The sequence below is a fragment of the Cucurbita pepo genome, chromosome 6 (genome assembly GCF_057944985.1).
Source record: "Cucurbita pepo subsp. pepo isolate OVF chromosome 6, ASM5794498v1, whole genome shotgun sequence".
In the NCBI taxonomy this organism is placed as follows: Eukaryota; Viridiplantae; Streptophyta; class Magnoliopsida; order Cucurbitales; family Cucurbitaceae; genus Cucurbita; species Cucurbita pepo.
This window is the reverse complement of record NC_141803.1, coordinates 8,359,960-8,375,575: the sequence shown is the minus strand read 5'-3', so window position 1 is coordinate 8,375,575 and position 15,616 is coordinate 8,359,960. Positions and strand designations below refer to the sequence as shown.

Below are 15,616 nucleotides of genomic sequence, written 5' to 3'. Positions count from 1 at the left end.
AAATCATCATCAACCGTGAGAAAAAAATGCAAACCAGAATGGGTTGGAATTTTATGTTGTCCCCAAACATCACAATGTAACCGATTAAAGGCAATTTGATTTGTTATTGACTTCTTGGGAAAGACAACCTAGTTTGTTTTGCTAATGGGCAAATACTACAGTTATGAGAAAGAGTAGCATTATTAAGATGCAATTGACCAGCTAGAAATTTAAAAGGAGAAGAAGAAGGATGACCTATGATAAGATAAGGAATCAATACAAGGGGAATAATTTTCGGATTACCTTGTTGATCGAATATCTCAAGGCAAGAACATGTGTTTGAGATTCGAATCACTCCACAAGCAAGATCGATCATGTCTAGCTTGAATGATTCTTGTTGATCAAATATCTCAAGGGAAGAACACTTGTTTGAGATTCGAATCACTCCACAAGCAAGATTGATCATGTCGAGCTTGAATGATTCTACATGCAACCTAAACTCCATAGAATTGCAAAGAAACTTAGTCATTGGCTAAAGAAAAGCACAAATGCTTCTTTTACTATATTTTCCAAGTCTACTTACAAATACAACGTACATGGCTTTATATAACCTCAAAATGAAACTATTAAAGGCGCTCCAAGAGTTGTAACCTTCATACTTTATGGCCATAATTAACTATTATGTAATTGTAAGCTAAAGTAAATAAAAAATCTTAAAATACATTAATGAAATACAATAAACTCTAAATTGAAATCCACCCATAATTTATAACATGAAACTTCATTCTTCTTCAATGTGGCATGAATTGAAATATCTTTTGATAATTTCAACAATATTTTCTTCACATCTTCATTGAAGTATATTGTATGATGGATGTCCCTTGATTCATATCAACCTAGGCGTAAATGCCACAAATCAGATGACTGAGATACTTGATTTACTGAAGATTTGAATGAAGAAGAAGAAATAAGATAGAGACCTCCGAATTGTTTACCCGAGCCAATCATCTTCCCCGTAGCCAATTCCTTCATAACACAAGAATCAGGATAGAAGGTGACATAACATTTCACGTTATTGGTAAGTTAGCTGATGGACATTAGGTTTAAATTGAATGAAGACACACATAAAACATTGTTTAATTTAAGGTCAGGATTAAAGAAAACATTGCCAGTACGTGACACATGTGCTGTCTCTCCATTAGGAAAATTTATCGTAGATATGGTGGTAGCCTTTGGTTCAGTGATAACAGAAGCTTTGGATACTATATGATCCGTAGCTCCACTATCGAGAATCCATGAATTAGAACTTGTAGAGTTAATAGATAATGCAAATACTGGAAACAAACCTGCAACATTGATGTTATTATCAGAATTACCAAAAGAACGATGATTGAGTGCAGATAAGGCTTGTACAATCTGTTGTAATTGCTCAGAAGAAAATTTTTGGATGGAATTAGGTGATTGTTCTTGATATATGGAAATCACTACAAAGGGAGTAAGATTCGGATTACCTTGTTGATCGAATATCTCAAGGCAAGAACACTTGTTAGAGATTCGAATCACTCCACAAGCAAGATTGACCATGTCGAGCTTGAATGATTCTACATGCAACCTAAACTACATAGAATTGCAAAGAAACTTAGCCATGGCTAAAGAAGAGCACAAATGCTTCTTTTACTACATTTTCAAGGTCTGCTTACAAATACAACATACAAGGCTTTATATAGCCTAAAAAATGAAACTATTAAAGGCATTCCAAGAGCTATAACATTCATACTTTATAGCCATAATTAGCCATTATGTAAATGTAACCGAAATTAAATAAAAAATCTTAAAATACAATAACTCTAAATTACTCTAAATTGTAACCCACCCAAAATTTATAACAATCAAATTTCATTCATAAATTGAAACATCTTTTGATAATTTTGACAACCTTTTCTTTACATCTTCATTGAAGTATATTGTATGATTGATGTCTTTTGGTTCATATCAGTTCTTCTGTACTCAACTGAGAAACATCGGCCATATTTGCAAATGATCGATATCCTCGATTGTTGCGTTAATTGATTTGTACTGCCCTTCTAGAATTATTTTTATGTTGACATCGATCTTCTATATGTCCCCTTCTACCACAAAATTTACAGTAAAACCTAACAATTCGATACTCATCAATTGTATGGCCACTTTTATTGCAGTGTTCACATGATTTATCCTTGGCGAATTTTGAATATGTGGTTTTCTTCTGCACTGCTAATGCAATCGAGAAATTCTTAGTAGGTTCAGAAGTTACCTAACGCTGCATCTCTTCTTGTACAAGTAATGAATAGGCTTCCATCACATTAGGTAATGGAGTCATTATCAATATGTTAGATCTCGCCGTTTTATAAGCCTCACTGAGCCCCATGAGTAGTTGCATCAACTTGTCTTCATCGCGTTGATCAACATGTATTTGACGTTGATTACAAGTAAATGGTGTGCGGTACACTTCTAATTCATCCCAGAGTGCTTTGAGCTTGGTGAAATATGCTAACAGTGTCATGATTCCCTGTGATATAATTGCTATCAACTTTTGTATCTGAAAAATTGCTGGAGCATTCTTTTGTGAGAATTGATCGTTAAGATCAATCCATACTTGATGAGTTGTCTTGGTGTGAATAATACTCTTGGCGATATCTGCTTCAACTGAATGAGTTAACCAAGATATTATCATACTGTTGCACTGATTCCAGAGTTCAAATTTGGTCGAATTTGCATCTCGAGACAGTTCTTCCATTGTGCCATCAATGAAGCCCATTTTCTTTTTGACAATAACAGCATGCATAACTGATTTACTCTAGTATTGGTAATTTGTTCCATCTAATTTGATTGGAACAAGTGAATATCTTGGCTGATCCGAAATTTTGAAGCTGGATTTGGCTGATTCCTCCATAGAGGAAATTTTGATATTTAAGAATACTAAGATGGATGCTCTGATACCATGTTAAGAATGAGAAAATTAGAATTAGGATCGAAGGTGTGTATTTTCATCGATATTCATACGCTTTAAATAGGATACAAGATAACAACTAATACCTACCGATAAGAAAAATATAAACTAGTTAAATATGAAGAATAAAATAAAATATATTGTAAATCAAATCATAAGGAAAGAATATTAAAAATAAATATCTAAGATATATTCAATAAATAATATATACTTCAAATATTATATCTCAAGAAGGCACCATATTATGTAGGAGCTAGGAGCTTGTTGATAGACGGACATTCCATATTATATTGAATAAGTTTTGGTGGATACTATTAATGTTTAAAAATTTTCTATATATTGAATACTTCAAAAAATAAAAAAAATAAATTATGTCCTTGGGAATAATTTTTTTTATCAATGGAACATACAAGACTATTCCTTGAATGCTATATGACACCAAAATTAAGAAAACAACTCATAAATGAATGATATGTTTATCTATTTATCTTATAATAGACTAAAAATTATGAATCTATAATATTAAAATATATATATATATATATATATTTATCTTATTAATAAAATATATTTTTAATTTTTTTTAGAATTTATTGGCATTTTTTAGCTCGGTTGGAAGTTTAATTGTATGATTGAAACTTTAGAGTATTTTTATTAATTTAACATTTCTTTTACAATTCAAAATTGGCAAAACACACTTAAGCTACCAGCCTCTGTCGGAATCACTCCTTCCATTTTTAATTTTAATCTATGAATGTATTAAAATTACAAATTATTAAATATTTTATTAAGATGTTAATTAATAAAACCACACCGTTATCTTTCATTCTCAAAATAAAAGTTTTAAACAAAACAAAACGTGCATTTATTGTTTCAGTCCCTGATATTTTTTTTGTCAATGAACCAAATATTGTTTATTTTGATAAAATCAACAAGAAATTTAGAGTTTTTATATATTTATTTAAGAATGGAACAATATTTCACAAATTTTGGTAAGAAAATAAAAGGAGTTATGGTAATATTTAAATTTCTTTGTTGTTTTTTATTTAACTAATTTTTTAAAAGACAAATTTAGTATTTACTATTTAAAAATGTGTATTATTCCTATAAATTGTTTGAGATCTTCATGCCATCTTCATAATCATGGAACATCATAAAAAATGAACAAAACATCATGTCATCTTCCATTTTTCAAAACATCATATTATTCCTATTCATTTTTCCACTTTTCTCTCATCCATTCCTTGCTATTGCTGACTCATGGTCCGATCTGAAGCATTCCGGTAGATCTCTATCTGCCTTACTCTTCACTTCTCCGCCACCTCCAGCGGTGTTTCTCTTCACTTCTCCGCCACCTCCTGCACGAAGCTTCTTTAAATCTCTACCTCCGGCGGCGTTTCTCTTCCCCTCTCCGCCACCTCCTGAGCGAAGCTTCTTTAAATCTCCTCCGCCAGTAGCGTTTCTCTTCCCCTCTCCGCCACCTCCTGAGCGAAGCTTCTTTAAATCTCCTCCACCAGCAGCGTTTCTCTTCCCCTCTCCGCCACCTCCTGAGCGAAGCTTCTATAAATCTCCTCCGCCAACAGCGTTTCTCTTCCCCTCTCCGCCACCTCCTAAGCGAAGCTTCTATAAATCTCCTCCGCCAGCAGCGTTTCTCTTCCCCTCTCCGCCACCTCCTGAGCGAAGCTTCTTTAAATCTCCACCCCCGGCGGCGTTTCTCTTCCCCTCTCCGCCACCTCCGCCGCAGCCAATGGAGTGATTGCAGACTGTACGGAAGATCAACCATCCAGAGAAGATAAGCTGATTGGCGAGAAAGATGTTCTCAATAAGCGATGAACTTTTTTAATTTAAGCTCTTTAACCATTTAAGGCAGAAATCTTATGATCGCTACTTTTGTTTTAAAAATAAGTTTATCATTATATAAATATAATTTTATTTCGGGGTTAAAAAATATTCATAAATTTTCAAAAATAGTATTAATATTTATAATTTATTGAACGTATAAGAGAACTTCTTTAGTAATATTTGGATGAAAAAATATTAGAGCTTTAAATTAGACATTTTTAAAGTTTTTTTTGGTACAATTTTGAACCAATTAAAAGTTAAAAAATAAAAGGACAAGTTTATATTCAAAATTAACTTTTATTTTATTTTATTACAACACCTCCTCCAAGGATGTAATGATCACTTATATCCAGAGAAAAAAAGAAAGAACATAACCAAAGAACAAGAATAAAAGAAAAAATAGTATTTGGGAGGAGAGAGAAAAAGGAAAATAATACTTTAAGCAAGGGAGAATAAAAGTTTATTAGATCTTCATCTCTTCTTATTCTATTTCAATTATTTTTATTTTTACCATCATTTTAGAAAATCATGATCAACAACATTAAAATTGTAAAAAAAAAATAAACTATGAAAATTGGCTAAAGATAATTGATGTGATAATGTTATATGATGATGTGGTGGTGTGATAATGCTATGTGATGACGTGATAACGTTAGATGATGATGTAATTATGTTATATGATGACTTGATGACGTTAGATAATTATGTGATGATGTTATATGATGATGTGATGATGTACATAATGTTGACATGATGATGATGATGCATAATAATAAGATGTTGAGACGTATGATGATGAAATGACTTAATATGACGATGTTCCATATTAAGATGTTGTGCATGTATAAAATGTCACGATGCATTTTATACATGGTGAAAATTTTAGAGGTATATGGAGAGGGACTACACTATGAGATTGTCTAAGTACCTTAAATTTAAGAAACCATGATTTAAGATGGACTTGGGTGGGGGATACACGAGGATTACAGAGGTGGGACATTGTCTCTAAATCAACTAGAAGTTTTGTCGTAATCTCCCTTATACCCCTACATGAATGCATTGTAGAAAGCTCAACATAAATAAATTGTTTTAGAAAATTATCGATGAATTTTTTCTAGCAATGTCAACCTAGTTAAAAGGTATTACCATAGTTAAGATTTCAATACTGTTATTTTAAGTTGATTTTTAAGTACTCAAGTTTAATGGCCATATAAGGATATCCACTATGCTTATATAATACCAATCTTTAGAAGAGAATTTTGTTAAGCTCCCTTCTTGGTATTATAAAGCAGTTGGAAAAATAAATGGAGTTGTGGTGCCTTCCGTTGTGGTTATAGACAATTGTTAAAATGAGACTTTAAGGATGTACGAGCAAAGAGGTCGATTATTGAACCTTTAGAAATTTTGGAGATTTGACTCCGAGGACAATGTAATGCAAGAAACTAGTAAAACTATTGATCTAGTGGAGGTAAGAAATCAATTATCATGAGTAAGTTGGTCAACCTTAGTTTCCACATGAACATGGATTTCAATGAAGAGCCACAAACCTACTAAATGAATTTGTGGTTCATGAAATTTTAAGAGAAGCCTCAATATGACATGATAAGGTTATGTATGAAGTTTGGTGACCATTCGACTATGATAATGGGATAAACCATGGGTAGGTGTAAAATGACTAAAATGCCCCTATAATTATGTACCTATGACCAAAGTGATATCTAAATTGCATGAAAATTTGATGAGGACCCTTATGTCATGGTATAAAGGGATTACACAAAGTTAGAAGGCCAGTGTAATATGTTGAATTAAACCAATATTTGTGGTGGTAAATGACCAAAAGTCCCTTATGAAAATTCTAAAATGTTTTTCAAGATCCTCGAATGTTTATGAATCATAAATTTTATATGTGGAGAATCAATCTAATCCAGGCATCTAGAAAAATAATCCCTTCTCAAATACTTATAATTAAGGGTGGAAAAACTATCAAAACTTCTCATGGAATACACAAGGTTCATACAATCAACAAATGTCACCTAAACAGACTTACCCTCTAGGTTTTGGTCTACAAAATCAAATGGCATATGGTTCTCAATAAGCCAACACTCAAAGAAAAGAATACTCCGTAGGAGAGGTGAAATTAAGGAAAACAACAATAGTTACTCCCAAGAAACAGCTGATACACAGTAGAGAGAGGAGGAAATTGTTGTATAGAAAGAGTAGAGCAAAAATTATGCAGAAATTCCTTAACAGAAAGAGTAGAGAAAAATTATGCAGGAACAATGCAGTCTCCTTAAACTCAAACAACACTCAACAACAATGAATAGGAGAGCATAACATACACATCAGTATCTTCTTTTCCACAAAGAATAAAAAAGAATAAGGAAAAACCCGGAGTTGATGGATATATTTAAGAAAATTCATATAAACATACCATGATTGGAAGCCTTGAAATAAATGTTCAATTATGTCAAACTCTTGAAAGTTATTCTCACCAATCGAAGAAAATTTGAAGAATTCAAGGTGGTAGCATTGAATGAAGAGCGTAGTGCATTATTGCAAAATAAGGTCCCGCTAACCGAGAAATATCTCGACTCATTTACAATTCCAATATCAACTAAAGGAAAGAAGTTAGGTCAAGCATTATGTGATTTGGGATCAAGCATTAATCTAATGTCGTTGTCTATTTACCAAAAGTTAGGTTTTGGTGAAGCTAGATCAACTAAAGCTATCCTCCAACCAACAGATCGATCTTTCACTCATCTAAAAGCCAAAATCGAAATGGACAAGTTCATATTTTCATCAGATTTTATCATTTTGGATTATGAAGCAAACCATGATGTACCAATTATCTTGGAGAGACCATTTTTGAAAACCGAATAGAACAATGTATATGTCCACAAGGGAATAATGTTGAGAATGAATGATCAAAAAATAGAATTTAATATCAATGACAACATAAATATCTCGCAGTAGTTGAGGATTTATCAACAATTTTTAAATTGACAGAGAATCCAGTAGCAGGTAGTTGGAAACAATAGTTGGAATAATTGCACTAAACAACAAGCAAAATTGGATGAACTCGTAAGATATGTTTAATCACTGGAATTATAGAAAAGAAAAAAATTCATCAAGTCATCTATTGAGAACATAACCTTGAACTCCGTCTTAGAAGTAGAACTATTTGATACATGGGGGATAAATTTCACAAAATTATTTCCAACCATGCTAGGATGAAGAGTTTCAAATGGGCATCATTTCTTTGACAATGGATAACTAAAAAAAAAAAAAAACAAAAAAAAAAATTTTGAGGAAAACTTCGCTGACAAACAGTAAACAGGTAACAAGCTCCCACGAAACCAAATTAGTTTTTTTTTTCTTTTTATTTATGCCCTTACTTAGTTGCATTACTTTCCTTAGAATGATATAGTTTTTTTTCTCAAGTCTTTATTTTTACTGTATATCGTGAACAACTCCCCAATGAAAGGTAGTCCAACTTTTGTATGAGAATTAATTGTATTTAGATGTGGTTAATTTCAGCATATTAGGGAGGCCAATTGCTTTTAGTGCATACAGGGATGTGATCGATGACAAATCTTATTTTCGTGTAGTGCATGTTGCCTCATAGTTTCTTGTTCATCTACATTTGCATTTGGTCTTATTTTATTTAAAATCATGTACACCTTTTCATGCAACAACCTGCAATGACACGAACACCAAAGAAGAATTTTTAGAATAGAGAGATCCAAATTCGTCCTAGAAGATTTGCTAACCCCTCCAAGAAAAAAATCCGTAAGGAAAAATGAAATGGATAGAAAATAATTATTGTGCAGTCTCGAGTAAGCTTGAAATGAAAAGACAGCAAGGGTGACAAGAAAGGGTTGGACATACACATAGTAGATTTACCGTAGCAGGTAGACAGATAGCAGTAGACATACAGCAGCAGGTAAATAGATATTGTAGTAGACATACAGCAGCAGGTAGACAGATATTAGACTTATAGTCGAAACAGTTGGATAGATAGTAGATTTACTGCAAAAGTATTTCCAAGTTTTTTTTGGAGGAAATTTTTAAAGAATGGAGAAACAGAAAATCTTCACATGGGTAGAAATGGAAGTGAACGCTTTCTCAAACGGTTCATAACGAATAGAAATATCTTTGAACACACCCTTTACAACCTTAATGTCTTACTTAGAAGCACGTATCCATATTTTGTGGTTATTTTTATTTTGTTGTTTGTATATAATTTTGAAGGATGTCCATGCATGCACCTTAGAAGCAAGGGTTTTATTAGCTAGAGTAATATATCATGCATTGTCGAATGTGGAGTAGGGATCTTTTGGGCAAGAACTAGGAATCCAATGTAAAATTATACACGGATAAATAAAACAGTAAGGTAAGAGATGTGCTTCTTAAAAAAAAATTATTATAACTATGAGTTAATAAGTGACTTAGCCAAAGAAGTTATTAACCTAGAAAGAAATCTTATTCATATTAAATGTCTTTTTTTTTTCCTCTCTTGATTAGTATATGTAATTCTCATATGTTACTAGGTCTAAATTAGTCCTTATTTTCTATCTTTAATTTGTTTCTTTGTCGTTATTCGTATTGCTCCTTAAATACCCTTGTTTATGTGTTGAGTGTGCTGTCCATTCACTTTGAATTGCACCTAACTCTATAACATAGATTGTCTCACATCCCAATTTCTTTTGGAGTGTGATTTCTGTGTGCTCAATTGTGAGGGTGAGTTTGTAAGGGAGTGATACATTGATTCGAGTGTTGAGTGCTAAACACGATTTAACTATATTTACGAGTGAACACACATGAGGGAGCGCTTGTGAGGTTCTTTTTTTTTTATTTTAACTTTCATTTGTAGCATGGAAAATCGAGACGACAATCCTAACATTACTGATGCACGATTGAAAGAAGCACAACAACGAATTATAGAAAGACAAATTTGAGGAATGGAAGAGTTGACTGATCGAATAGGCAGATTGGAGATTCAAAATCAAGCTCGAGAGGGGATTCCACTACCTGCCCAATCTACCGATCAATATGAGGAAGACGATTCTGATCAACACGAGGATAATCCACAGGCGGTTGGTCGTGGCTTGATGCGAGGGAGAGGCCGTGGAAGAAGGTATCATAATTTACCACAATAAGTTCCTTATGACGATAGAATTGATCATAACGTGGGGAGAATCAAATTAAAACCTCCCAAGTTTTTTGGCAAAACCTATCCAGAGGAGTACCTTGAATGGGAGAAAACGGTGGAGTCAGTGTTCAACTGTCATAATTTTAGCAATGAAAAGAAGGTACTGTTATGCGTTGCTCAATTCCAACAATATGCTCAAATTTGGTGGGATAAATTGATGTCAAGTAGGAGAAGAAATCTTGAAGAACCAATTGATTCATGGTACGAGTTCAAAGAGTCCATGCGGAAGCATTGAAACAAGGACGCAAATCTGTGGAGGATTATTACAAGGAGATGGATACATTGATGGATCGACTTGATCTTGATGAGGACATGGAGGTTCTCATCGCGAGGTTTCTTAATGGGTTAAGCACAGAGATTGCAGACAAGACTTATTTATAGCCTTATTTTGCTATCGAGGAGTTGTTGCACGTTGAAATTAAGATCGAGAGGCAAGTCCAACGAAGGTCTCCACGGTGTTTTCCTAAAACTTTTTCTCATTTTACTTCTACATGGAAAAAGGATAGTAAGAACATTGATTATAAGCATAGAAATCAAGAGGTTAATGAGAAGCCTCAAGCTAAATTTGAGAAAGGTGAGAGTTCTAGCAGAGGGAAAGAAAAAGTCGAAAAGTTTAATGTTCGAAATAGGGATTTAAAGTGTTGGAGATGTCAAAGGGCAGGACACTAGAGTAGAGATTGCCCAAATGCAAGAATTATGACCATCAAGGAGGGAGAAATTGTTACAGATGACGATGCACACGACGACATAAATGAGGAAAATGATGAGAGTGAGGAGTTTAGTGAAGAGGACCTGATATGAACCAAGAGACGTTAATCATACAATATGCTTCAATGAAGATGTGAAGAAAATATTGTTGAAATTATCCAAAGATATTTCAATTCATGCCACATTGAAGAAGAATGAAGTTTAATGTGATAAATTTTTGGGTGGAATGTTACCTCTCTTGGAATGCCTTTAATAGTTTCATTTTTGATGCTATATAAAGCCATGTATGTTGTATTTGTAAGTAGATGGAGAAAATGTTGAAATATCATCACTAGCCCAATAGAGTCAAGCCCAATAATTGTACTAGCCCAATAGAGTCAAGCCCAATAATTGTACGAGCCTATCATATATTTATTTTAGTAGAGATTTAGGAAAAATACCTCGAGATTTTAGGAGAAAGAGATCTAGATATTTTAGGAAAAAGATTCAGATTTGTTAGGTCTAGATTTAGATTTGTTAGGTCTAGATTGAGTAGGCTATACTATAAATACCCTCCACCCTACCTAGGTTATTCATCAAAGAAATCCAAAAACAATAAAAAGCAGTAGTATTCTACAGAGTGTCTTGTATTCTCTTCTCGATCGGTGTTAATAAAGAGTGCGAGTGTTTCCCACAGTGAGTTGTGTTCAACATTTGGTATCAGAGCGAGGTTAGTGTAGGTTATCTGATCTCTTGGAATCCTTAGTATGCTCTGTTGTTGCAGCTCTGTCTGATCTTCCACATCAGAAACAATTTCTTGAGATTAGTGGTGAGTGAGTTTCTTTTGTGTCGTGAGAAGTCTGTGACTCTGCAAGTCTTGTGTCAAAAGAGCTTGTTTGGTATTACTGAGGTATGGCCAACACGATGGGTGATTTCCAAATTGTTGGAGGAATCAAGAAACTCAACAACAACAACTACAACACGTGGGCAACATGCATGATGTTCTATTTACAAGGACAAGGTCTTTGGGAGATCGTTGGCGGGTGTGAAACTACGCCGCCAGAGGAGAATTCTAATGGCGCCTTGCGCAAATGGAGAATCAAAGCAGGCAAAGCAATGTTTGGCTTGCAGACCACCATCGGAGAAGAGATGTTAGAACATATTTGGGATGACAAGACACCGAAAGAAGCATGGGACACATTTGTGATGTTGTTCTCAAAGAAGAATGATACGAGGCTACAACTTCTGGAGAATGAGTTGTTGTCAATTTCACAACGTGATATGACGATTGCTCAGTACTTCCACAAGGTCAAATCGATTTGTCGGGAGATTACTGAACTAGACCCAAAGTCTGCCATTGTAGAATCTCGAATGAAGAGGATTATAATCCACAGATTGCGACCGGAATATCGAAGCTTCATTACTGCTGTACAAGGATGGCCCACTCAACCATCACTGCTAGTGTTCAAAAATTTGTTAGCCAGCCAAGAAGTCATGGCTAAACAAATGGGAGGCATCACATTAAAGGGTGAAGAAGAAGCACTCTACACAAGTGAAAGTTGGAGCAATAATAGACCGTCTACCAAACGTGGATACAATGGTGACAAAAGAAGAAGCCACCAAGGAACTTCACAACCTGAGAGAGCTCAAAAGAACGACAACAAGAGTTTCCAAGAAAAGAGATTTGGAGGTATTTGCTATAATTGCGGGAAAAAGGGCCACATGTCTAGAGATTGTTGGTCCAGGAAAAAGTCTGTTGAAAGCAATGTGGTAATATCCAAAAAGAAGATAGAGGATGAATGGGATGCAGAGGTACTATGTCCAATAGTAGAAGACGAGCTAGCACTCATGGCAATAATGGAAGAGCATATCGATTATGAGGATGACTGGATCATTGATTCACGATGCTTAAACCACATGATTGACGATCAAAGTGGTGCAATAGAAGAGGGGTGGCCCTCAGAGAAGGAAGTATTACCAGGCCTTGAGCAAATTGAAGAAATTCTTCTACAGAACACGGGGGAGCAAACGGAAGAAATTCTTTTACAAAACACGGGGGAGCAAATTGAAGAAATTCTTTTACAAAACACGGGGGAGCAAACTGAAGAAATTCTTTTACAAAACACGGGGGAGCAAACTGAAGAAATTCTTTTACAAAACACGGGGGAGCAAACTGAAGAAATTCTTTTACAAAACATAGAGGAGCAAACTGAAGAAATTCTTTTACAGAACACAGAGGAGCAAACTGAAGAGATTCTTTCACAAAAGACGGGGGAGCAAATTGTACACATTTGCTTAAGTGCTGATGTGCCTGAAGATTCAAGTGACACTAGTGTTGGTGAGCAAGAAGTGACTCAACCAAGCGAGCCTAGTGAAAATGAAATGACACCTCAACAACTCAGACATTCAGAAATAATCCTAAAGGCAAATCCAGAGTATGCCAACGCAGTAGAAGATGAAGTTAATGAGCCGGAGACATATGAAGAAGCATCACAAAACTCAACTTGGCAGAAAGCAATGGAGGAAGAAACTATAGCCCTGGAACAAAATCGGACTTGGGAGTTAGTGCCAAGACCAAGAGATACCAAACTCATCTCTTGCAAGTGGGCTTACGAAATAATGTGTACCCCGGATGGATCAATCGTGAGATACAAAGCTCAGACTATAGATTTAGGGTTCTCTAAAGAATATGGACTAGACTATGATGAAACGTTTAGTCCAGTGTTAAAGATCATTATCATACAAGTTCCTTCAATACTTACGGTAAATAAAGATTGGAAATTATGCCAGATGGATATGAATAATGTTTTCTTGCATGGAGAGTTAAACAGAGAGTTCTACATGAACCAACCGAAGAAATTCGAAAATGAAGTTGGTGTCATTGATCAATATATGCAAAATCCGAAGAAGGCTCATGTGGATGCGTCTCGACGAACCTTGAGATATGTCAAAGGTACAATCAATTACGATCGTTTATACAAAAGAAGCGAAGACTGGAAGCTAGCTGGATATAGTGATGCTGACTATGCACGAGACCATGATACTTGGAGGCCAACCACTGGGTATGTGTTCAAGTTTGGTTCAAGAACAATTTCTTGGTGTAGCAAGAGACAACCAACAGTATCATTATCAACTACAGAAGCAGACTATAGAGCAGCTCACGAAAATACATGGTTAAAACTTTTGATGGAAGATTGGCACCAGAAAATTGAGTATCCAATACCACTTCATTGCGACAACCAATCTGCGATTCACCTAGCAGAAAATCCGGTGTTTCGTGCTAGAACAAAGCATGTGGAAGTGCATTATCATTTCATTAGAGAGAAGGCCCTAAAGGAAGAAATCGAGATGCAGTAGATCAAGACAGATGACCAAGTGGCAGACTTGTTTACAAAAGGGCTGAATACTGGCAAACATGAGAGCTTTCGCTGTCAGCTCAACATGGTGCAGCGAATGAGGACTAGTGCTGAGGGGGAGTGTTGAAATATCATCACTAGACCAATAGAGTCAAGCCCAATAATTGTACTAGCCCAATAGAGTCAAGCCCAATAATTGTACGAGCCTATCATATATTTATTTTAGTAGAGATTTAGAAAAAATACCTCGAGATTTTAGGAGAAAGAGATCAAGATATTTTAGGAAAAAGATTCAGATTTGTTAGGTCTAGATTTAGATTTGTTAGGTCTAGATTGAGTAGGCTATAGTATAAATACCCTCCACCCTACCTAGGTTATTCATCAAAGAAATCCAAAAACAATAAAAAGTAGTAGTATTCTACCGAGTGTCTTGTATTCTCTTCTCGATCGGTGTTAATAAAGAGTGCGAGTGTTTCCCACAGTGAGTTGTGTTCAACAGAAAATATAGTAAAAGAAGCATTTCTTTAGCCAATGGCTAAGTTTCTTTGCAAGTTTATGTAGTTTAGGTTGCTAGTTATAGAATTTGCATATAATACGGTTGTTCATAGCACTACTAGATGCACCCCTTTTGAAATTGTTTATGGCGTTAATCCTTTAACCCCCATTGACTTGTTATCTATTCCGTCAAAAGAGTGTGAATTTTGATGCAAATGCAAAGGTTGAGTTTATTCATAAATTGCACAAGCAAGTAAAAGAACACATAGAGAAACAAAATTCCAAGGTTGCCACCCGAATTAATAAAGGACGCAAGATTGTCATCTTCAAGCTAGGAGATTGGGTTTGTGTGCATTTCCGAAAATAAAGATTACCTAGTCAAAGAAAATCTAAGCTTCTACCACGAGGAGGTGAACCATTTCAAGTTCTTGAGCGTATCAACGACGATGCTTATAAAATTGATTTACCAGGTAACCAGGCAAGTATGGTGTTAGTGCAACTTTTAATTTTGTTGATTTAAGTCCTTTTGATGTAGGTGATGACTGGGATTCAAGAATGAATCCTTCTCAGAAGGGGGAGAATGATATGAACCACGACCATGGAATTTCCATAACTCAAGGTCCAATTACAAGGACGAGAGCCAAGAAGCTACAACAAACCTTGTACACTTATATTCAAGCTATGGTGAGCTCATCAAATGAAACTCCAGAAGACGTTGGAGACCTCACTTATATGTTGTGCAAAATTGAGCTTCAAGAATGATATGTTTATCTATTTATCTTATAATAGACTACAAATTATGAATCTATAATATTATAAAAAAGTCTATATTTATCTTATCAATAAAATATTTTTTTTATTTTTTTAAGATTTAACTGCATTTTTTAGCTCGGTTTGAAGTTTAATTGTATGATTGAAACTTTAGAGTATTTTTATTAATTTAACCTTTTTTTTATAATTCAAAATTGGCAAAACTCACTTAAGCTACCAGCGTGTTCGAATCACGCCTTCCATTTTTCATTTCAATCTATCAATGTATTAAAATTACAAATTACT

At 34.6% G+C, this 15,616-nt stretch overlaps 1 protein-coding gene across 1 annotated transcript; it reads right to left on the bottom strand.

Moving 5' to 3' along the window:
* Nucleotides 1-2,272: 2,272 nt before the first annotated feature.
* On the bottom strand, nucleotides 2,273-2,803 carry LOC147792257 (uncharacterized). Its single transcript, XM_087124819.1, has one exon. The coding sequence runs from the start codon at nucleotides 2,801-2,803 to the stop codon at nucleotides 2,273-2,275; it is 531 nt and encodes a 176-aa protein (XP_086980945.1).
* Nucleotides 2,804-15,616: the final 12,813 nt, after the last annotated feature.